The sequence below is a fragment of the Phyllobates terribilis genome, unplaced genomic scaffold (assembly GCF_046119375.1).
Source record: "Phyllobates terribilis strain yellow unplaced genomic scaffold, ASM4611937v1 Scaffold_5__5_contigs__length_657084704, whole genome shotgun sequence".
Taxonomy (NCBI): Eukaryota; Metazoa; Chordata; class Amphibia; order Anura; family Dendrobatidae; genus Phyllobates; species Phyllobates terribilis.
The window spans coordinates 575,320,537-575,345,584 of NW_027362765.1; the positions used below are offsets into that span (position 1 = coordinate 575,320,537).

The 25,048-nt window shown below is 44.1% G+C and overlaps 1 protein-coding gene across 1 annotated transcript in view; it reads right to left on the minus strand.

Annotated features, from left to right (window-relative positions):
* Window positions 1-1,390: 1,390 nt before the first annotated feature.
* CUNH10orf53 (chromosome unknown C10orf53 homolog) overlaps window positions 1,391-25,048 on the minus strand; it is a 90,273-nt gene continuing 66,615 nt past the window's right edge. The window contains exons 2-3 of the mRNA XM_073681454.1: window positions 5,593-5,712; window positions 1,391-1,552 (exon numbers count right to left, since the gene is read on the minus strand). Coding sequence (XP_073537555.1) covers window positions 1,488-1,552; window positions 5,593-5,712 — 185 coding nt within the window. The 3' untranslated portion in view covers window positions 1,391-1,487. The remainder of the gene's footprint in view (window positions 1,553-5,592; window positions 5,713-25,048) is intronic.

Below are 25,048 nucleotides of genomic sequence, written 5' to 3' on the forward strand. Positions count from 1 at the left end.
TCGTAACACCCCCCTCTCGCTGTTGCTTTTACGTCCAATAGCTGGTATATAAAAACATATATACTTCTACTAGGGGTTCAGTCTCTCTGCCCTTATCCATATGTATGTCACTTGACAAATGGTAAGGTTTTAATATTAGAGTTAGGACTGTCCCATAAGGGTTACCGTGATGTGGTGGGATGGCTTTTACATTATTTTGATCAAAATTATGTTAACTAAATACCCTTTATTATTTATCATTATTTTTGCACTATGCGATTTATCCATTTACTTCCAGTTATTTGGGTATTTTGCTTGTCTTTGGTTTTTCTGTCTAGTGGCCTTATGTGAACATGCATTTACATTTAGCATGTACATCAATCTACGTTTCAGTTCAGACTCCCAGGTTTTTTCTTTGTAGTTTAGTTTGCTTTAGTGCATATAAGGGTGTGGCCGCTCTTTGTCTGAGCTGATAGTTTCATTCTGCCTCTCAGGTCTATGCTTCTACTAGGGGTTCAGTCTCTCTGCCCTTATCCATATGTATGTCACTTGACAAATGGTAAGGTTTTATTATTAGAGTTAGGACTGTCCCATAAGGGTTACCGTGACGTGGTGGGATGGCTTTTACATTATTTCGATCAAAATTATGTTAACTACCCTTTATTATTTATCATTATTTTTGCACTGTGCGATTTATCCATTTACTTCCAGTTATTTGGGTATTTTGCTTGGCTTTGGTTTTTCTCTGTCTAGTGGCCTTATGTGAACATGCATTTACATTTTGCATGCACATCAATTTGCATTTCAGTTCAGACTCCCAGGTTTTTTCTATATAAAAACATAGTAGGTATATAAAAATGTGTGTATTTGAATGCAACGTTGTGTCAAAATTTCAAAGCAATCGGTGAAAAACTTTCGGAGATTTAAGATTTTGAATAAAGGAACATTTACATTTTTATTTATATAAGATTGCTATTCGTCTAGCACTATCTGCAAGTATACTTACATCGTCCTTGCTGCATATACCCTATATCTGACCATTTATAGCTGGTATTTTACCATTGATGAATTTATTCATTTAATAGTTCCATGAGATGATTTGTACCCTAGGTACTACCTAGTTGGGCATTCTTTCCTTTTTTTGTTAGTATTATTGTTTCATTTTAATTAATAAATTTATTTATATTTCATCAATACACTGTTGCAATGTGTCATTCCCTTTTAGTATAATAGTTCTTGGACACGTAACGCCAATATATTGTTTTGTTTCCTGTTTAACCTACTCCCTTTCTCTGTCATAGCTATTACAGAGGGAGAGAATGCAGCTAGTGTAATAATAATTGGTATGTAATGAATACAGAATTTACATTGTAAAGATAATTAAAAAGTAATAATAGGTAAAATCTGTTGATACATTTGAATCTTTATTGTACTGACAGTTATATCTATCTAATATTTTCATGTGTGGGAGAAGGATAGTTGAATACTAGATGTAAACGTAACATTTATTAATATGCCTTTAGCACAGCATGTCTTGCTTGTTCGCAGAGTGGGTCCAATTTGCCATCACCTCCTGCAACACAAAAATATAGCTATAGATTAACCATCAAGCAATACATTTTCCATTTTTGCAGGAGTGCCGGTCATTCTTCAGCATGTAGTGCAGAATCTGCACATAGCAATACTTTGTTAATGTGTAGCTTTGTTGCTAGTTAATGCTGTACTGTACTTCAATAATGTAATCTTGCGGTATATGTATAAATACATATACAGTGAAGGAAATAATTATTTGATCCCTTGCTGTTTTTGTAAGTTTGCCCACTGACATAGACATGAACAGTCTATAATTTTAAGGGTAGGTTAATTTTAACATTGAGAGATAGAATATCCCCCAAAAAATCAAGAAAATCACATTGTATAAATTAGATAAATTTATTTGCATTTTTGCAGTGAGATATACAGTGGTGGCCAAAAGTATTGGCACCCCTGCAATTCTGTCAGATAATACTCAGTTTCTTCCTGAAAATGATTGCAATCACAAATTCTTTGGTATTATTCTCTTCATTTAATTTGTCTTCAATGAAAAAAACACAAAAAGAATTGTCCTAAAGCCAAATTGGATATAATTCCACACCAAACCTAAAAAAGGGGGTGGACAAAAGTATTGGCACCCTTTGAAAAATCAACTGATGCTTCTCTAATTCGTGTAATTAACAGCACCTGTAACTTACCTGTGGCACCTAACAGGTGTTGGCAATAACTAAATCACACTTGCCGCCAGTTAACATGGATTAAAGTTGACTCAACCTCTGTCCTGTGTCCTTGTGTGTACCACATTGAGCATGGAGAAAAGAAAGAAGACCAAAGAACTGTCTGAGGACTTGAGAAACCAAATTGTGAGGAAGCATGAGCAATCTCAAGGCTACAAGTCCATCTCCAAAGACCTGAATGTTCCTGTGTCTTCCGTGCGCAGTGTCATCAAGAAGTTTAAAGCCCATGGCACTGTGGCTAACCTCCCTAGATGTGGATGGAAAAGAAAAATTGACGAGAGATTTCAACGCAAGATTGTGCGGATGGTGGATAAAGAATCTCGACTAACATCCAAACAAGTTCAAGCAGCCCTGCAGTCCGAGGGTACAACAGTGTCAACCCGTACTATCCGTCGGCGTCTGAATGAAAAGGAACTGTATGGTAGGATACCCAGGAAGACCACACTTCTTACCCCGAGACATAAAAAAGCCAGGCTGGAGTTTGCCAAAACTTACCTGAGAAAGCCTAAAATGTTTTGGAAGAATGTTCTCTGGTCAGATGAGACAAAAGTAGAGCTTTTTGGGAAAAAGCATCAACATAGAGTGTACAGGAAAAAAAAAGAGGCATTCAAAGAAAAGAACACGGTCCCTACAGTCAAACATGGCGGAGGTTCCCTGATGTTTTGGGGTTGCTTTGCTGCCTCTGGCACTGGACTGCTTGACCGTGTGCATGGCATTATGAAGTCTGAAGACTACCAACAAATTTTGCAGCATAATGTAGGGCCCAGTGTGAGAAAGCTGGGTCTCCCTCAGAGGTCATGGGTCTTCCAACAGGACAATAACCCAAAACACACTTCCAAAAGCACTATAAAATGGTTTGAGAGAAAGCACTGGAGACTTCTAAGGTGGCCAGCAAGGAGTCCAGACCTGAATCCCATAGAACACCTGTGGAGAGATCTCAAAATGGCAGTTTGGAGAAGGCACCCTTCAAATATCAGGGACCTGGAGCAGTTTGCCAAAGAAGAATGGTCTACAATTCCAGCAGAGCATTGTAAGAAACTCATTGATGGTTACCGGAAGCGGTTGTTCGCAGTTATTTTGGCTGAAGGTTGTGCAACCAAGCATTAGGCTGAGGGTGCCAATACTTTTGTCCGGCCCTTTTTTGGAGTTTTGTGTGAAATGATCAATGATTTAATTTTTGCTTCATTCTCTTTTGTGTTTTTTCCTTGCAATCAAATTAAATGAAGAGAATAATACCAAAGAATTTGTGATTGCAATCATTTTCAGGAAGAAACTGAGTATTATCTGACAGAATTGCAGGGGTGCCAATACTTTTGGCCAGCACTGTAAGTATTTGATTCCTCTGGCAAACATCACTTAATACTTGGTGGCAAAAAACCCTTGTTGGCAAGCACAGCAGTCAGACGTTTTTTTGTAGTTGATGATAAGGTTTGCGCACATGTCAGGAGGAATTTTGGTCCACTCCTCTTTGCAGATCATCTGTAAATCATTCAGATTTTGAGGCTGTCGCTTGGCAACTCGGAACTTTAACTCCCTCCATAAGATTTCTATGGGATTAAGGTCTGGAGACTGGCTAGGCCACTCCATGACCTTACTGTGCTTCTTTTTGAGCCACCCCTTTGTTGCCTTGGCTGTATGTTTTGGGTCACTGTCTTGCTTGAAGACCCAGCCATGACCCATTTTTAATGTCCTGGCGGAGGGAAGGAGGTTGTCACTCAGGATTTTACGGTACATGGCTCCATCCATTCTCCCATTGATGCGGTGAAGTAGTCCTGTGCCCTTAGCAGAGAAATACCCCCAAAACATAATGTTTCCACCTCCATGCTTGACAGCGGGAATGGTGTTCTTTGGGTCATAGGCAGCATTTCTCTTCCTCCAAACACGGCGAGTTGAGTTAATGCCAAAGAGTTCAATTTTTGTCTCATCTGACCACAGCACCTTCTCCCAATAACTCACAGAATCATCCAGGTGTTCACTGGAAAACTTCAGACGGGCCTGCACATGTGCCTTCTTGAGCCCTAGGGACCTTGCAGGCACTGCAGGATTTTAAACCTTTAAGGCATAATGTGTTACCAATGGTTTTCTTGGTGACTGTGGTCCCAGCTGCCTTGAGATCATTAACAAGTTCCCCCCTGTACAGTTTAGGCTGATCTCTCACCTTCCTCATGATCAAGGATACCCCACGAGGTGAGATTTTTCATGGTGCCCCAGATTGATGTCAATTGACAGTCATTTTGTATTTCTTCCATTTGCTTACTATTGCACCAACAGTTGTCTCCTTCTCACCCAGCGTCTTGCTTATGGCTTTGTAGCCCATTCCAGCAGGTCTATGATCTTGTCCCTGACATCCTTAGAAAGCTCTTTGGTCTTGCCCATGTTGTACAGGTTAGAGTCTGACTGATTAATTGAGTCTGTGGACAGGAGTCTTTTATACAGCTGACTATGTAAGGTAGCTGTCTTTAATGCAAGTAACGAGTTGATTAGGAGCGTCTAACTGGTCTGTAGGAGCCAGAACTCAATGATTTTTAGGGGATCAAATACTTATTTCTCACTGGAAAATGCAAAAAAATGTAGCTAATTTATACAATGTGATTTTCTTGATTTTTTTTGGGATATTCTATCTCTCAATGTTAAAATTAACCTACCCTTAAAATTATAGACTTTTCATGTCTTTGTCAGTGGGCAAACTTACAAAAACAGCAAGGGATCAAATAATTATTTCCTTCACTGTATATATGTATACATGCGTTACCACAAAACAGGTTGTATCATCCCATTATGCCATGATGAGGCTCAGTGTGAGAACTGCAAGTCTTAGGATTTGCTAAATTACTTGGTTGGCCATGTGCACAAGTTGTGTTTTTGCTGTGCGGATTTGTCAACAAAACCTGAAGGGAATCCTGAAGTCTCATGCACATGTTGCTTATCTGTGACTTGCAGATTTGGGGCAGAAAATAATCTGCAGAATTTAAATTCTTTCAGTGTTTTTTCACCCATTGACTTCAATGACCTCAGTCAAAAACACTACAAAAACGCAGGTATAAAAATGATTGCAATGGAGAACTTATTATTATATCTATTAATTAACATGTGTTTTGTTCGTGGAACAACCTCTTTAATGCTACACTAGTATAAAGGTTTGTTGATAAGTGGTCTAAATATACAGTAATTAGCTAAATGGTGCATATACAGAATCTATGTAGTTACAAAAATAAAATAAGCATGTAATTTACAGAATATATGGAAACTATGGAGTCAGTCAATGCCCTAAATGATCATTAATATAGGATTTAGTTAAGTTTGGTAAAACATTATTTGAAAGGAAATATCCTTCTATTCTTACCAAAGTCAAGTTCCTTGATATTACAGTCAAACACAATCTCTCCGTTAACCATGAGTTCCACAGTGTCCCGATCTGGTATTTCTTCCAAGAAAACTTTGTGTCCATCGTAGGCAAGAACAGCTGCAATATATAATGTATACATCATATGTGTATATACACAGTGCTCAGCATAAATGACTGCACCCCAACAGATTTGTCAGAAAACCTTTAGTTTCCTTTCAGAGTCAACATTTTCTATGGGATATCATACTTCAAAATACTTCCACAAATTTGGGACATTGATTGCAAACAAGATTTGTTAGTTTGCAAAGCCATAAAAGTAATTTTCCTAACAGATTTATTCAAAACCATGTATCTAAAATAATTACAGCCCAATGAAAACCTTAGGAACAAAAGGTAAAGTTTAGACTACACAATTCTAATTAACAAGAATTCAAACACAGGTAAGTCTAATTACAGGTGTCCAGCAGACAGTGGTCTATAAAAGAACGTTACTTAAGGAAAACACCTTCCCTTTTCATGCTGTCAGCAATGGCACCGCATGGAAGAGAAATCTCACAAGACTTGAGAAAGAAAAATAATTTATTTACACAAGAAAGGTGAAGGCTACTTTAAGATTGGTAAAGCTTTAATAATCAGTCAGAATAACTGTAGTAAAAGTGATACAAAAATGTAACTGCAACTATCTCACGCCCAGGCTGTTAATACCTAAACAGGAGCATCTTCTGATGAGAAGGGTTAAAGAAAATCGATAGGCAAGTTCACTGCAGCTAGCTACAGAACAAACCGGGGTATTTCCCGTGACACAATATGGTGTACACTGTAGAGCAATGGTATGCATGGGCGTTGTCCATGAAAGAGTCCTCTCCTAAAGCCTGTGGAGAAAATTTCTGCCTAGAATTTGCCAGAGCCCATGCTAAAAAATATGAAGATTACTTGGACTCTATACTCTGGAGTGATGAATCTTAGATTAATGTTTTTGAAACTGATGGCTTTAAAACTGCATGGTGTCTCAATGGTGAGGAATATAAAGAAAAATACATAGTGCCTACAGTGAAACATAGTGGAAACAGTGTCCTTATGTGGGGCTGCATGAATGCTGCTGGTGTTGGGGAGCTACATTTCATTGATGGTATCATAAATTCACAGATGCACTGCTATATATTGAACAAGATGCTACCATCACTCTGTGCCCTTAGTAGACATGCACTTTTCCAACATAATGATTCAGAACACACATCAAAGGCCACTGCTGCATTTCTGAACAAAACACGGTGAAAGTGTTTCTGTGGCCAAGTATGTCTCATGATCTGCACCCAACTGAACACATATGGGGAATTGGAGAATGGAAAAAGATAGATGTTGCAACATGGTGACAACTTGTTCATTCCAATTCCATGCATAGAAGACTTGGTGCTGTCCTTAATAATCAAGAAGAGCATACAAAATACTAATGTAGTAGATTTTGATATGATGTGTATTCATTTCTAGATAAACTAATTAGAGTAAAATTGAAAATTTTTGTTATGAAAGTTACAATATTGACCTTACTTTCTTGTCATGGGTTTAAAAGTGAAACTCGGTCTTGTCAAAATTTTGGAAATTGCTGTTCAGTGAAATATTGATTCAAAACTCACTTATCAAAAGAGGGTGTACTCATTTATGCTGAGCACACACACAATATATATGTATATATATATATACACATATATATATATACACATATATATATATACACATATATATATATATATATACACACACACACATATATATATATATATATATATATATATATATATATATATATATATATATATATATATATATATATATATATATATATATATATATATATATATATATATATATATATATATATATATATATATATATATATACTACCGTTCAAAAGTTTGGGGTCACCCAGACAATTTTGTGTTTTCCATGAAAGCTCATACTTTTATTTATCAAATGAGTTGCAAAATCCCATTTGCCTTGTACAAATCTGCCACTTTACCAGCACCAAAGCAACCCCAGACCATCACATTACCTCCACCATGCTTGACAGATGGCTTCAGGCACTCTTCCAGCATCTTTTCAGTTGTTCTGCGTCTCACAAATGTTCTTCTGTGTGATCGAAACACCTCAAACTTTGATTCGTCTGTCCATAAAACTTTTTTCCAATCTTCCTCTGTCCAATGTCGGTGTTCTTTTGCACATATTAATCTTTTCATTTTGTTAGCCAGTATCAGATATGGCTTTTTCTTTGCCACTTTGCCCTGAAGGCCAGAATCCCGGAGTCGCCTCTTCACTGTAGACATTGACACTGGCGTTTTGCGTGCACTATTTAATGAAGCTGCCAGTTGAGGAGCTGTGAGGCGTCGATTTCTCAAACTAGAGACTCTAATGTACTTGTCTTGTTGCTCAGGTGTGCAGCGGGGCCTCCCACTTCTCTTTCTACTCTGGTTAGAGCCTGTTTGTGCTCTCCTCTGAAGGGAGTAGTACACACCGTTGTAGGAAATCTTGTTTCTTAGCAATCTCTCACATGGAATAGCCTTCATTTCTAAAAACAAGAATAGACTGTCTAGTTTCTCATTAAAGTTCTCTTTTTCTGGCCATTTTGAGAGTTTCAGAGAACAAACAAATGTAATGCTACAGATTCTCAACTAGCTCAAAGGAAGGTCAATTTTATAGCTTCTCAAATCAGCCAAACCATTTTCAGCTGGGCTAACATACTTGTGCAAGGGTTTTTTAGGGTTTTCTAAACATCCATTAGCCTTCTTACACATTTAGCAAACACAATGTACCATTAAAACACTGGAGTGGTGGTTGTTGGAAATGGGCCTCTATACACCTATGTAGATATTGCAATAAAAACAAGACGTTTGCAGCTAGAATAGTCATTTACCACATTAACAATGTATATAGTGTATTTCTGATTCATTTAATTTTAGCTTCATTGAAAAAAAATGTGCTTTTCTTTCAAAAATAATGAAATTTCTAAATGACCCCAAACTTTTGAACGGTAGTGTATGTGCTTGAACATACTTTTTGTTTAGCAATTGAGTCTTGCTGAAAAAAAGGGGGTTGAGTTTTGTTTTCTTTGAAACAATTGTACCTGCTGATTCCAGGTTTTTCTTTAGCTCTCCACAAGTGGTCCTTGGCTCTTGGATTACTCTTCTAATAATTATTTTCACTTCTCTGCCTGAAATCTAGCGGGAAGCACCTGGTCGTTGCTGGTTTATGATGAAATGGAATTTCCACTTCCGGATTATGGCCTCAACAGTGCTCACTGGAACCTTCAGTAGTTTTGAATTTCTTCTGTAATCAATGTCATTAGTATGTTTTGCAACAATAAGGTTGCGAAGGTCTTGAGACAGCTCACTGGTTTTACCCATCATGAGATGTTTCTTGTGTGGCACCTTGGTAATGAGACACCTTTTTATAGGCCATCAGTTGAACCAGTTATTATTTTTCACTAAGTCGCAGGATTGCTTTCTAATTACCAATAGATTTCAGCTGCTGTCATCACTTTCCATGGCTTTTTGCGTCTTTCTTCATGTGTTCATTACTTTTTCCTGGTCATCTCTTATTATTACACATAACTTAATATTACTAAGTAAGTTGCAATACACAGAAATACACACACTTACAGGCTTGTGGCCTGGTGTTTCTCGCTTGGCCTGCGGCTTGGTGTTTCTCTCTTGGCCTTGTGTTCCTCGTTTTGGGCTGCGCTGTAGCTTGGTTCAGCTGCCTGTCCAGGGAGTTCGGATCTCCGCAGCACTTGGTGTTCATCTCCTCAGTATGAAGCTTAAAGCATGTGTTGTGGTTGGCTGACGGCCTCGTGTTTTGGGCCTGCCAAATCATGTCTGATGTTTTGGCCTGTCGCCTCATTTTTGGCGCTTGGCCTGCCATATCAGGTCTGGTCTCATGTTTGCCATGCCACTTCATGACTGGTGTATGGCCTGCCTGAGAGTTTTCTGGCTGCTTCAAAGTTGTAGAATAGCCTGCCACCTGAGGTCTAGTGTTTTCTTCTGCTGCCTCTGCCTCACGGCATGACTTGATGGGGTTTTCGGTGGAGTATGACTTTCAGTGGTATGTACAACTTTGAAGGCCATGGCTTTTGCCTGGTTAGCCAGCTGACTTGTGGATTGTAGGTCTGTTTTCAGCACTGTCTCAAAGCTTCTGTGTCACCCCAGGCCTGGATGCCACAAATATTAAAGGCTGTGTCTGAGAGCAGGAGGGAGGTTCCCTGGTCAGGGACCATTAGCATGCAGCACCTCCTGTCCCAGGCCAGTAGGGGGAGCAGGCTGCTCCTATAAAAGCTGGAACTGGGGCTGGGTTAGAGAGACCAGAACCCACTTCTGAAGTGACTAGAAGGGTTCCTTAGAGGAAGGGACAGGTCAGCATCAGCTGAGGAGTCTGTGAGGCAGAGGAGAGACTGCAAGCCAGGGACAGAGGCGACGAGAGCTGGTCCTGGCTGAGAGAATCACCACCGGACATTGGGGTCCGAGGCTGTCAGGGTTTCAAGCCCAGCAGCAGAGAACCAACCAGCGAGGGATTTCAGGTCCCTTGGTCTAAGAAGCCTGGAGGCTCCGCCACACAGAGGGACCAGTGCAGCAAGGAGAAGCAAAAGGTACCTAAGGCCCGAGTCGCAAGCCATACAGGCAAAGTACACGGCCAGCTCAGGGACGTGGGCTATTACACCACGAAGAGGGGGGATAGTCAGAAAGAGCATAGAGAGAACGGTAGGCCTACACACTCACCCTGACCAGTGGGGCTCGCCCGAATGCTCTCAGATACCCAGGCCCACTCCTGTTGGGTCAGTAATAACATCTGCAATAAAGACCCTGGACTGTTTGAAGCGGACTCTGAACTCTTTACTATTGCGGCCTGCACTATCACCCCCAGCATTCACCTACACTGCCCTGAGGCTACACTCTTCCCGTTGGGAGTTATCCTACCCCTGTGCTGCACACCAACACCAGCCTCAGTGGTCTGCCTTGCAGCGGCGGTTATCCCTGACCGCAATCCACGGGTGGCGTAGTCGGACATTCAAAACACTGATAGACTGCCACAATTTGGTCTGACCACCCTGAGCCACGGGATCGGGTTGCCACTACTACCCCCAGCATCGCATAGAAGCCCGGTTCCAGGTGCCCCACGGCCGAGGGGGGGCGAGTCAGTTTTGGCGTAGTCGGCAGGATTGTGACCAACCCGCCACAAACGGGTATTGCATGCCTGAAAAAGACTTTATACTTACCCGAGTAAAGTTTCCCGCCATTTGAGGCCATTTCCCGCCACCCGGAGCCGTTTCCCGCCATCGGGCGCCATCTTCGGGACGCCGCGCGGGAAGAAGAGGGGCGTGGATGTCAAAAGCGCGCGAGACCTGAAGCCCCGCCCTATGCTGAGACGCTGTGCAAGGTCCTGGAAGGAGATCCAGCGGACACCGACGTCATCACCGAGCGACGCAAGGTCCTCGCCCAGAGCATCGCGAGCGGAGCCGCGGCCTACAGAAGAGGATCGCCGGAAGGTAGGCCACGGTTAACTAGGGGGGGGAGAAAGATGTCGGACGCGGAGGGACCTTCTACCACCAGCGTGGCTGCAGCAGCGGTGATGCCGTTCTCCATGCCCTATATCCCCGGAGCGACCTGGCTGCCCCAATACTCAGGGGAATCCCATACATTAACTGACTTTAAGGAAAGACTGCACAGTTTATTTAAAGTTTATCCCCTGACAGAAGAACAGAAAGTAAGCATTCTGACGGGGCAGCTAACCGGTGCAGCCCAGCGGGAAGTGAAATCATGGTCAGATGAGGAGAAAAGGACTGTAAAGGACATTCTGACCCGGCTGCGGGGTACCTTTGACACCCGTACCTCAACAGAGATCAAAATGCGGTTCTATGGCTGTAAGCAGCGAGCCCAAGATAGTATCAGAGACTATGCCTTGAACCTGCAAGAAGCTCTGGGAGCAATCAAACAAGCTGACCCTGGCAGCGTGCAGGATACCGATAAACTGTTGACTGATCAGTTCATAGAAGGTCTGCTGTCCAGCACCCACAGAACTCAGCTGCGCCTCATGGCCCTACAGAACCCCGATTTGACTTTTGCACAGTTCAAAGATAGGGCCATCCGGGTGCTCCGAGAACCCGCACCGGGTGGCGCTGTAGTTTCGCGGCACCCTGCCATCACTTACCACCAGGAGGCAGCGCCCTACCCTGCAGACCTTGTGGGGGCTGATGCGCAGGCCCTAAACCCATCCCCACCTGCAAACCTGCACCATCAGGTTCAAGAACTAACAAAGAGTGTTGCTGCATTGACCAAGACCATACAGTCGTTACAGATGGACCCGTCAGGACCAATCAAGCTGGCTTCCAGTCCGGAGGATGTCCCGTGGCATCGACGGAGGAGGATCCCGTCATTCAGAGGGAGGCCCGCCGATCGTTACAATAAGGATGGACAGCCGATTTGCCGCCGTTGCAGCCAGCCGGGACACGTAGCCAAATACTGTACTTTAAATGGGTCCGACCTGGGGCAGAGGGCCAACCCCCAGGCATAAGGTCATCAGGCCTGTCTAATTGGCATGATAAGTACATAGGGGGACGCTCGGTTTTACCCGTAGTGCTGGACGGTATCCCCATGAGTGCACTGCTGGACACCGGGTCCCAAGTGACTACCATCCCCTATGTACTTTTCAAGCAGTACTGGAGTGACACTGACATAACCCGCTATCCAGACAGTGACTTGAGCATCATCGCCAGCAATGGCCAGCCCGTGCCGCAGGTGGGGTTCAGAGAGATGACCATTAAGATTGGTAAAGTTGAACTGCCGGCACAGGGAGTGATCATTGTGGACATTGACTGTCGAGAAAGTCACCCTAAAATAACCTTGGGTACTAACGTGATTGAAAATTGTCTTTCAGAAGTAATTGTAATTTTGCAGCAGGTGGCGATGAATGCGAGCTCCAGCCAACAGAGGGTCCTCCAGAAAGAGATAAGAGCCCTGATGAGACGGCAACAGGTAGAACTGTCTGGTGGTGAGATCGGTAGCGTGAGGATGAGCGACCCGTTCCCCATTGCCATGCCTCCCAAAAGTGAAATGATGATCTGGTGTCGGACTGCAATCGGGTTCAGAGGGAGAGACTACCAAGCCATGGTAGAACCCGTGTACTCAGACAGCAGGCCCACCATTTTGACAGCCCGGGGTTTGGTTGATGTCTGCCATGGAAGGGTGCCCGTCCGGATCTTAAACATTAGGGAAAGGGAAGTACATTTGCCCCGGTACGCTACGTTAGCGAAATTGTTTGCTGTCGAACACAATGCTCTCAGGGTCGTGGAACCCTTGCCTCCATCTCCACCGGTGGAGGATAATGGCTCCCAGAAACACAAGGAGGACTGGTGCTGACTCCACTCCCCTGCACCAAAAACAAAGGAGTCTACTGGGTGGTTCAGGAGTATGAGAGAATCTTTAGTAAGCACCCGCTAGACTTCGGCCGAGTAAAGGGAGTGGAACACCACATCCCCACGGGGAGCCACCCACCAATAAAAGAGAGACACAGACCTGTACCCCATGCACATTATCAGAACGCAAAAGGGCATGCTGAGAGAAATGAAAGAAGCTGGGGTCATTAGAGACAGCTGTAGCCCCTGGGCAGCCCCCTTGGTTCTGGTAAAAAAGAAAGACGGTACCATGAGAATGTGCGTGGACTATAGACAAATCAATCGTATCACCCATAAAGACGTGTACCCGTTACCTAGGATAGAGGAGTCTTTAGCTAAAATCAGCTAATTTCTTCTTTACTTTGGACCTTACTAGCGGGTACTGGCAGGTTCCTGTGGCAGAGGCTGACAAGGAGAAGACCGCCTTCACCACCCCGATGGGATTGAGTGAATTCAACTGTATGCCATTCGGGCTCTGCAATGCACCCGGGACCTTCCAGAGGCTGATGGAATGCTGTCTAGGGCACCGAAACTTCGAGACGGTCCTACTTTACCTGGATGATGTGATTGTCTATTCGAAGACTTACGAGGACCATCTAAAACACCTGTCAGAGGTGTTCGAAGCCCTGGCAGGCTATGGCATGAAAGTGAAACCCTCCAAGTGCCATCTGTTAAAGCCGAAGGTACAGTACCTGGGGCACGTGGTGAGTGCAGAAGGAGTAGCCCCTGACCCCGACAAGGTCACAGTAATCAAGAGCTGGCCAAGCCCCTCAAACATCAAAGAAGTGAGGCAATTCCTCGGGTTGGTAGGCTACTACCAAAGGTTCATCCCCGGTTCACAAAGATGGCAGCTCCAATGCAGGACCTCCTGATTGGTCAGTCTAAATCCAAAAGTCAAAAGCCACCCTTCAAGTGGGACAAGCCGGAAGAGGAGTCCTTCCGCCAGTTGAAGATGGCCCTCACGGGGGATGAGATCCTGGGCTACCCCGATTATGGCCAGCCTTTTATCCTCCACACAGTCGCCAGTAATGTGGGGTTAGGAGCCGTACTGTCCCAAAACCAACAGGGCAGAGAAAGGGTGATCGCATACGCCAGCCGGAAGCTGAGGCCCACTGAAAGGAACCCGGAGAATTACAGCTCCTTCAAGCTAGAATTCTTGGCAGTGGTGTGGGCCGTCACAGAACGGTTTAAACATTACCTGGCCTCCGCAAAGTTCACCGTGTACACGGACAACAACCCATTGACACACCTGGACAATGCAAGACTAGGTGCCCTAGAACAGCGGTGGATGGCCCGGCTATCAAATTATGACTTCACAATCAAATACCGGGCAAGCAGAACCAATGCCAACGCAGACGCCCTATCAAGAATGCCCCACCTACCCGAAGGAGAAGACTCGGAAGAGCTGGAGGAAGTAGAGCTCCCTGCGTTCCACTGGTATGGGGCCACTCAGTATTCTCACCGGGTAAGAGACAAAGACCTGACCACCGTCATGTTCAACCCCTTACCCCACCACGGCTGGGCTGAAACGCAAGATAGTGACCCTGCAGTTCGCCTGGTGAAAGACCTGTTAACCCAGGCAGATGCTAGCCCTGGCTCGGACGCTCCAGAGGAAGCCAAGCAGTTATGGAAGGAGAAAAGCAGGCTATTCCTCTACGAAGGTAAGCTGTGCAGAAGGCTTGTCAACCACCGGACGCACGAGCTGACCTGGCAGGTAGTGGTCCCGAGACGGGATGCAGCAATGGTCCTGGAGGCCTACCATGACAGAGCGGGACACTTTGGGTGGAAGAAACTGGAGTTCCTACTGAGAGAGCGGTTCTACTGGATCGGTATGAGAGGGGCCATAGAGAAGTGGTGCAGGGACTGCAGCCCATGTCACCTCAGAAGGAACGACCATACCAGCCAGAAGACACCCTTGAGGCCCATCGTCACCAGGCAGCCTCTTGAGCTGGTAGCTCTGGACCATGTGAAGTTGGCTCCAAGCCGGTCCGGCTACATCTATGCCCTCACGATTGTGGACCATTACTCCCGGTTCTTGGTGGTGGTCCCGGTTAAAGACTTGACAGCCCAAACGGTGGCCAGAGCCTTCCAACAACACTTCTGCCGTCCACACGGGTATCCAGAACAGGTCTTGACAGATCAAGGTCCAGCGTTTGAGGCGGAAGTCTTCCAGGAGTTCTGCAACCTCTACGGCTGTAGGAAGATTCGGACAACGCCTTACCACCCGCAAACCCAACGGGCTGTGTGAGAAAATGAATAATATCGTCATTGATCTCCTCAAGATGTTGCCCCTGGAAGAACGAAGCCTGTGGCCGGAGAAGCTGCCAGACCTGATAGACTTGTACAACCATATCCCGGTGAATGCTACCAACTGCACCCCGGCTTACCTGATGCGAGCAAGACCAGGTAAGCTGCCTATGGACCTGGAGATGGGAGTCCTGACACCCGGGGACACCTCCCCAGATGCGGACTGGGATACGGAATGGCGGCTACAGTACAAGAAGGTACAGGAGAGTGTGGAGAGGAGTCTGGCTCAAGCGAGAGAAAAGCAAGAGAGGCTCTTCAACCAACATGCCCCTGCTGGTCCCCTAGAACCTGGTGAGCAGGTCCTGAAGCGGAAGAGAAGGCTTCACAAGCTAGATGACCAGTGGGAGAGCGACCCGTACACAGTACTGCCGTCCAACCACGACAACCCGAAGGTATGTGTAATTACCAGGGATGGAGGAGAAACCACTAGCACTGTCTCCAGAGACCACCTAAAATGGTGCCCCGAGCAACTGTAGCGTCCAAGTGAAGATCAAGATGACCTTGAGCCCGCAGTGGACAAGGAAGAAATGGTCAGCACCGTTCTCGGAGAGTTCCCCCGGTCCTGGACTCGGATAAATGATGCCATAGTGGTACCCGTCCTACACTTCCTTCAACCTACCCAGCAGGAGCCTACAGGAGATCAGGAAGAACAAGAAGAACAAGCAGCTCCGGAGGCAGAAGAACCGATGCCAGCAGCCCAGGAGAGTCAACCCTCTGCTGACAGTGAGCCTGCCATTCCTGCGGTAAGCCAAAGGACCCGCAGACAGCTGCCTGCCCTGCCTGTAAAGCCAGCTAGTAGCTGTACCCTAAATGATAGTGGGGAAAACCAGGTTAGACCACCACCAGACAGTGGGTTACGCAGGTCAACCCGGAGCACTAGGGGTCAAATACCAGCTCGCTGGAAAATCTGAATGTAAAGTATGTAGTTAATGTTTTATACTTGTTACCTGGTTATTAATACCGTTTTCCCAGTTTTTCTAGATACAATGGACTGACAGGTCATGGACACTGAATGGCCGGAACTGAGTTGTAGTAGTTTCACTTGGTGCCCTCTTGTGAAGATGGCCACAAAAGAAAAACCTGTCCGACATGGCTCCCTTGTGGCCCAAAGTAGTTAGCTCGGCCTTGTCGCCACGCCCAAGGCCAGGAACTTGGGGTTTATAGAGACAGGTCCCCACACCGTGGAAAACTTCACCTAGTTGGGTGATATGGACACCCGGTCACGGAAGCGCCGTGACCTTAAGGACAAAATGTGCTTGTAAATATGTTATGTTATGGTTTATACCCTGTTTGTTGTGGCTAAATTTTACTAGGGGGGAATGTGTCACCCCAAGCCATGATGCCACAAATATTAAAGGCTGTGTCTGAGAGCAGGAGGGAGGTTCCCTGGTCAGGGACCATTAGCATGCAGCACCTCCTGTCCCAGGCCAGTAGGGGGAGCTGGTTGCCCCTATAAAAGCTGGAACTGGGGCAGGGTTAGAGAGGTCCCTTGGCCTAAGAAGCCTGGAGGCTCCGCCACACAGAGGGACCAGTACAGCAAGGAGAAGCAAAAGGTACCTAAGGCCCGAGTCGCAATCCATACAGGCAAAGTACACGGCCAGCTCAGGGACGTGGGCTATTACACCACGAAGAGGGGGATAGTCAGAAAGAGCATAGAGAGAACGGTAGGCCTACACACTCACCCTGACCAGTGGGGCTCGCCCGAATGCTCTCAGATACCCAGGCCCACTCCTAACCAGTACTCCTGTTGGGTCAGTAATAACATCTGCAATAAAGACCCTGGACTGTTTGAAGCGGACTCTGAACTCTTACTATTGTGGAGTGCACTATCACCCCCAGCATTCACCTACACTGCCCTGAGGCTACACTCTTCCCGTGGGGAGTTATCCTACCCCTGTGCTGCACACCAACACCAGCCTCAGTGGTCTGCCTTGCAGCGGCGGTTATCCCTGACCGCAATCCACGGGTGGCGTAGTCGGACATTAAAAACACTGATAAATAGACTGCCACAATTTGGTCTGACCACCCTGAGCCACGGGATCGGGTTGCCACTACTACCCCCAGCATCGCATAGAAGCCCGGTTCCGGGTGCCCCACGGCCCAGGGGGCGAGTCACTTCACTACCCTTTACTAGCAATACTGCTGATGTTGGTAAGGATGGCTTCCGAATGACACTAGCGGTATGTGGTGATTCTATCAAACAACAAGGAGGGGCCTTAATAAAATACAGCCCTGTGGGTAGTTGGTGAGTCAAACAGATTTCCTATCCATCCCTCATACTTGCATAACATATTGAACTGTCCCAGTTGTCCTGTTGGTAGAAGGTGTAAACATTTGCACTAATCAGAATGAAGCCATTGTAGGTCCGGTGTCTGGAGCCTCAGAATGAACTGGTCAACTATAACTTATCAAAATAGCTACGTCCCAGTTATCCTTCTAGTTGGAGTTGGTCATGGTTGTGATAAGCCAAATTAAATCATTGTAAAGTAGATGGTGGTGGTATAGTGATCAGAGAATAGCTGCCTTCCAAGCAGTTGACCCAGGTTCGATTCCTGGCCAATGCATTATCCAGTTAATCTTCAGGGTCTGGAGTCATAATTTGAATTGGTTGGCATTTAAGTTGGTTAACCATTTAATTTTCCCCTAGTCTGGTGTTATAAGACGGACTGCACAGCATTTAAGTTGATAAACATCTACAGTTCAGTTTACCCTCCCAGTTGGAGGTGCAAGATGGACATAGCTGCACTAACCTGAATAAAACCACAGTTAAGGCTCCTAGTTTGAGTCACAAGATGGCCTTGTGGATGCTAAGTGGTTAAACTCTCAATGCGCCAATCTATCCTCCTGATGTGTAGTGGTAAGATGAACTTGATTGTGCCAAGTCGAGCAACACTATACCGGTCTGCCCTCATAATTCGAGGTGCGAGCTGGACTCGTTGGTATAAGGCTGATAAACCATCAATATCCCAGTCTATCCTCCTAATTGGAGTTGCATGACGGACATGGTAATACTGGATCTGGTGAAAATATTCCAAGACCAGTGTATCCTCCTGGTTGAAGTCAGAAAATGGATACCTTGAAAATTAAGTTGGTGGAGCCATTATACCCAATAAGTATTTCAGGATTGAAGTACTGCTAGAGTGAACTAAGTGGTGAGTTGGTTAAATATACAGGTGCTTCTCACAAAATTAGAATATTATCAAAAAGTTAATTTATTTCAGTTCAATACAAAAAGTGAAACTCATATATTATATAGCGTCATTACAAACAGAGTGATCTATTTCAAGTGTTAATTTATGTTAATGTTGATTATTATGGCCTACAGCCAATGAAAACACAAAAGTCATTATCTCACTAAATTAGAATACTTTAGCACACCAGCTTGAAAAATGACTTTAAAATCCGAAAGGTTGGCCTACTGAAATGTACAGTATGTTCAGTAAATGCACTCAATACTTGGTCGGGGCTCCTTTTACATAAATTACAGCATCAAGGCGGCGTGGCATGGAGGCGATCAGCCTGTTAAGTCAGATTGAAATTAAGTACTAAATATTTCTTCTGATTACTGGAACCCCTTTGGCATTCTGTGATGCTCAATCTACAATTGATAGCATAGAGTTGGGTAGATATTTTAAACCATTAGGTGATCATTGATACTAGAAGGGTTACTTACGGCCCAGATCTTGACCTTAGGGGACCTTACTTCAGTGGAAAATATCAACAATATTGGGTTTGATGTTGCAATTGCTGGGCCAATCAGCCACTATAAACTCTACACTTATTAGGGTTACCAGGTTCTTTGAATCACTTGACTTCTGCTTCCATTAACATGCTAAGTCTTACTACCAGTTCCTATATGCTTCAGTTGTTGGTTAGGTGATTTGACAGGTACAGAATATCTAATTAAATCAAAGGAAGATAACCAGTCATACACATAAGTGAAGGCCATAAATATAGACCCTTCCTGAAAAAAAAAGTTGTAACCAATAAAATGATTAAAATATGATTTTTACTCTTGTTGGCACTTTTTTTTGTGGGAGCTCCAAATCAATAGAAACATCTTGATTGAATGATATCTAAAACTTTCACATTCTACCTTCCTTAAAAAAAATATACATTGAACTATGCTATTCTTGGGATCTTTCTTCAGGTGTAAGATCTTACAGGGCTGCTCCCTCTCTATCAGAGGATTCCTTGGTCATCATCTCTCAGGTGCTGTCATAGGTGAGGGGAAAAATTATACTTACCTGTAATTTGATTTTCCTGAAACCCATGAGAGCGCCCCTATTTATTATATCCCTTTGGCTTATGATTAGTGATGTGATTGTTCTCAATCTTGAGTGAATGTATAAGTAATAAGAATTATTATGATTATAATTTGGATGACTTCTACTTGACTTCTTGGAAACCACATTAAAGGAGGAAGTGCGAGTTGCATTTTTATTTTGTGCTCTTGGCTTCCTGTCTAGCAGTAGGGGCGGATCTCACTCTCTCAGGTACTGTCATGGGTTTCAGGAAAATCAAATTACCGATAAGTAATTATCATTTTTAGGTTACAATTTGTGATTGCTATAGATGTGGCTTTTATTTGCAATGGGCTGTAGCTACAGGAGCATCTCACTAAATTAGAATATAATAAAAAAGTTAATTTATTTCAGTTCTTCAATATAAAAAGTGAAACTCATATATTATATAGAGTCATTACAAACAGAGGGATCTATTTCAAGTGTTTATTTCTGTTAATGTTGATGATTATGGCTTACAGCCAATGAAAACACAAAAGTCATTATCTCAATAAATTAAAATAATTAACAAAAAACACCTGCAAAAGCTTCCTAAGTGTTTAGAAAGGTCCCTTAGTCTGTTTAAGTAGGCTCCACAATCATGGGGAAGACTGCTGACTTGACAGATGTCCAGAAGGCAGTCATTGACACACTCCACAAGGTCCCAGAGTTCCAATTTTCATTTGGAAATGAAGGTCCCAGAGTCTGGAGGAAGAGGGGAGAGACACAAAATCCAAGCTGCTTGAGGTCTAATGTGAAGTTTCCACAATCAGTAATGGTGTGGGGAGCCATGTCATCTGCTGGAGTAGGCCATTGTGTTTTATCAAGACCAAAGTCAGCGCAGTCGTCTACGAGGAAATTTTAGAGCATTTCATGCTTCCCTTTGCCAACAAGCTTTTTGGAGATGGAAATTTCATTCTCCAGCAGGACATGGCACCTGTCCACACTGCCAAAAGTACCAATACCTGGTTTAAAAACAACAGTATCACTGTGCTTGATTGGCCAGCAAATTCGCCTGACCCTAACCCCACAGAGAATCTATGGGGTATTGTCAAGAGGAAGATGAGAGACACCTGACCCAACAATACAGACAAACTGAAGGCTGCTATCAAAGCAACCTGGGCTTCCATAACACCTCAGCAGTGTCACAGGCTGATCGCCTCCATGCCACGCCGCATTGATGCAGTAATTGATGCAAAAGGTGCCCCGACCAAGTATTGAGGGCATTTACTGAACATACATTTGAGTAGGCCAACATTTCGGATTTTAAAAACATTTTTTCAAGCTGTTATAAAGTATTCTAATTTACTGAGATAATGACTTTTGTGTTTTCATTGGCTGTAAGCCATAATCATCAACATTAACAGAAATAAACACTTGAAATAGATCACTCTGTTTGTAATGACTCTATATAATATATGAGTTTCACTTTTTGTATTAAAGAACTTAAATTAATTAACTTTTTGATGATATTCTAATTTAGTGAGATGCACCTGTATGTAAATGAACAGCCAACAATGTAAAAACTGTTCTTTGCAGTTCACTGAAAGGTGTCCTCGAGTCTATAAACCCTAAGCAAATAACATTAAGCCTACTGAAATCTTATATTGTATCTTGCACACATCTGAATCAGTGCTGCATCAGTCTTCTATTAAGTGTTAGGTAAATAAACAAAAGAAAAATGCCTGCTGTTAATCAGCAATAATAACAAAATAAAAATAAGAAAAATGACTTTCTAATTTGCCTAATTACTCTTTGTTCTCTTGTAATACTGGCACATGTCCACTCCTTGTCGTTTAATTAGCTCTTCAAAGTAAGCGCAAACTGTGAAATTATGATTGCAGAATTTTTAGTATCACTTGTTAAATAAATTGTGCAGACCATGTCTCAGCAAGCCTTCTAATTAAGGTAATTTTCCATGCATTTCCAGAAAATGTTGTATATTAGATCAATGCAATAATGTAGATTGGTTCTGGAAACCTTAACACTGGCCTGATGGCTTAAAGGGAATTTAACTGTAGATTTATACTGCCTAAACCGCTGGCCACATATATCAGGCACTGGCTATGTTCTTGCAGCCAGATATGTTTTACTCTGAAGCACTGCAGAGTTTCAGAGAAAATTCAAGCAAAACCAAAGAAATTAGCCGGAACACGTTACGCTGTGGCTATTTAACAGAATGAACCTAGAATAAAAACAAAATAAGCAAATACTCTACAGTAATTAAATAGTAATAGTACATGTAAATAACATAGTGCCAACTAAGTACCCTACTTTGATCAAAAGAGAGTAAAATCTTTCCCACTGTGTCAAAATAGATGGGGGCATAGCAGTACCCAGGTCTGACTGTTTTGCACCTGCCCGTGGAAAGCTATATAGAGAGGATAAAAAGCCCAAAAAGGGGGAGCCATGCCTCTTTGTGTACAAAGTATAAAAAACTAAAGCAAAACTTGTGTAGGTGTGTGTAGCGCCCCGAGGGTTCGGCCGCTACAGGGGTATTGCACCTCAGTCCAGAGGTGTGATATTCCACTCCCAGGTAAGGATGGAGTATGGACCAGGGCTCAGTTAGCTGCATACAGCACACACACCCCATTTCCGGGGGACAGCTCAACGGTGCTCCCACAAGACAGAAGTGCAGGCACGACCGACTATGTCCCTGTCTGGAGTGGGGAGGGGGGTAGAACACCCAGTGCTGTAGGGGCAGATAGGGGGCGGTTTCTGACCGTAGGTAGGAGCCCATTGGTTGCTGGTCGCCTGGGCTCATGGCTAGAGGGAGGTATAAAAGGTGGGCACCATCTTAGAACAGTATTCAGTTCTGTGGAGAGGAGAAGACAGGGAGCAGCAGCTCAGGCTGAGTGCTGCTCCAGAGGCAGGCCTAGGGAAGAGGCCGGGGCCTGAGAGGAGAAGGAGAAGTGGGCCTGGAGAAGAGGCCGAGGAGGAGGTGAAGGGGAGCTGAGATTCTGGCTCATCTCAGCTCCAAGAGAAAGGAACAGAAACAGAAAGGAACTGCAAAGAAGGAGAGACAGAGAAACAGAAGGGCTCAGGAACAAGAAGGTGGAAGGGACCCTAAGAACCCACGAGAATCCAGGGTGCAGGGTCAGGCAGATTAAGGGTACCGGATCCCAAGTTGGTGGAGGAGAAACAACCCTCAGCCAAAGACCGGTCGTCGTGATCATATATTGGTGCGACACCTCATCAAACCTGCTAGGAAGGCACCATATAGGACAGCGGAGGACGGGGCCCACGTTTAACCGCACAGGTCCGCGGCAGCTGGACAAAAGTGGGTCACTGGTGAGGCAGGCCAGAGAAAGGATAAAAGGGGGTCCTGTGCCATGCTCCTGAACTGCCTGGGAGTTGACCGAACCCTCACCTGGTGGATGCAGCACGGCTCGGGCGGTCACTGCTGGCCGAAGTGACCTGGAACAAACGAACTGTGAGTAAAGACCCTGGACTGTAACTTGTTGTCTGTGTGCTCCTTCGCGCCTCCAGCACTATCAGCACCGGGACCCGCACTACCATCACTCCCAACATCCACTACACTGCCCTGGGGCTGCACTCTTCCCGTGGGGAGTCACATCACCTCAGCTGCACCCATCATCAGCCCCAGCGGACTGCCTTGCAGCGGCGGTTCCTAATAACCGCAATCCACGGGTGGCGTAGTCGGACATTATTTGGAGCGCATAGCAGACTACCATTGGCCTGACCACCCTGAGCCGCGGGACCGGGCCGCCACTACTACTACCCCCATCGTTCCCCTATCGCCCGGATCCGCGTGCCCCACGGCCCAGGGGGCGAGTCATGTGCATTCACACTATGGCCATTTAACAGACAAATGACCAAATTGTTCTCATTCAAGGTTCTTTCAGAGAAAATTAACTTTCAAAAGCCAACTGGGGACTATGCTCTTGGATACCTAGGGGAAGGCAGGTCCCTGGTGGTTTCCCACGTCCTGCTCACCTAGACTGACAGGTCTCTCCATATGTGTGCCTATAGGAAGAAACCCAAGTGCGACCAACCTAAGACTCGTCATTTGAGACTTATAATCCCTGGTTACCTTTGCAAACCTATGTTTCCTCTGAAACGCTGCAGAATTTTGCAGTGAAATATACATGGCTGCAACAAGGCACCCAGTGTTGGGTGACAGGGGGATAAAGATAAATGTTATGAAAGTCATAGGAAACCTTTCGGTAACCTGGTATTCAGCTGACCCATGGACTAAGGATCTCCTCTGCATGGACGTCTTGTAGTATAGAAAGGAACAATGAAGAGAAAAGGAAGGTACATCCAGGACTGGGTCCTCATAAAAAAATTCTTCTTTATTTTCAAATCCATAAACAGACAGACTCCAGACAGAGTAATCGCATACGCGTTTCAGACACTTACGTCATTGCATACATACCTCTAAACTAAAACTAGACAAACTATATACAGGTCATGTCCTGAAGGAATGCAGCTCTAATCACTCATTCACCATCTGTTCACCATTTAACCCTTTTGGGTGAAGTTTTCTCATGGTCAAAATCTCTATATTGTGGAATCACTGCAAACAACATTCATATATGTATAAGCACGTGTATATAGAATTAGATCCAATAAAAACACATACAAAATATACAAATAAATAAAAATATATCTACAATCAAAGTCAAATATACAGATCTTACTCATAATGGTGTATAATATCTTGGCGCATGTTCATACCTTGTGGTATCCGTGTTTTTAACACACATATCCACCAAGACTCCCTATTGATAAGTTTCCTTTTATGATCACCCCCGTGAGCAGGTCTATGGACTTTTTCAATAGCTACAATTTTAAATGTGCTGGTATCGCCATTGTGGTGGTCAATAAAGTGTTTGGAGACTGCAGAACTTTTAACCCTTAATTTGTTATTGGCATCAGAAATATGCCTTCTCGTGCGTATTTTTAATGACCCTGTCGTGCACCCCACATACATCAGGTTGCATGCCGTACATGTAATCAGATAAAACACAAACGCAGTGTTGCAGTTTAAATATGATTTAATGTTATATTCCTTGTTAGTGACTAGGGAGGTGAATTTATCAGTTCTGACTACAAAGTTACAACACGTGCACTTCGTATGGCCGCATTTACGGAAACCCATGGTTCTTAGCCAAGTAGATGTAGGGGATTTATTAGTGGAGAATAATGTGGGAGAGAGCATGTCACCTAGTGAAGGTTTTTTTTGGGCTCCATAGTTGATAGGTGTTTTTAATATCTCATTTAATTTTTTATCCTGCAACAACATTGGGATATTTCTTTGTATGATGTTTTTAATCTCTTTGAATTCAATGCTATAGTTAGTAGAAAATGAAATTCTGTCTATGTCTTGTGCAGTAAATTCCTTCTTTCTGCCCTCATTATCCACTAGCAGGTCTTCTCTATCTATATTACCCACTATTGC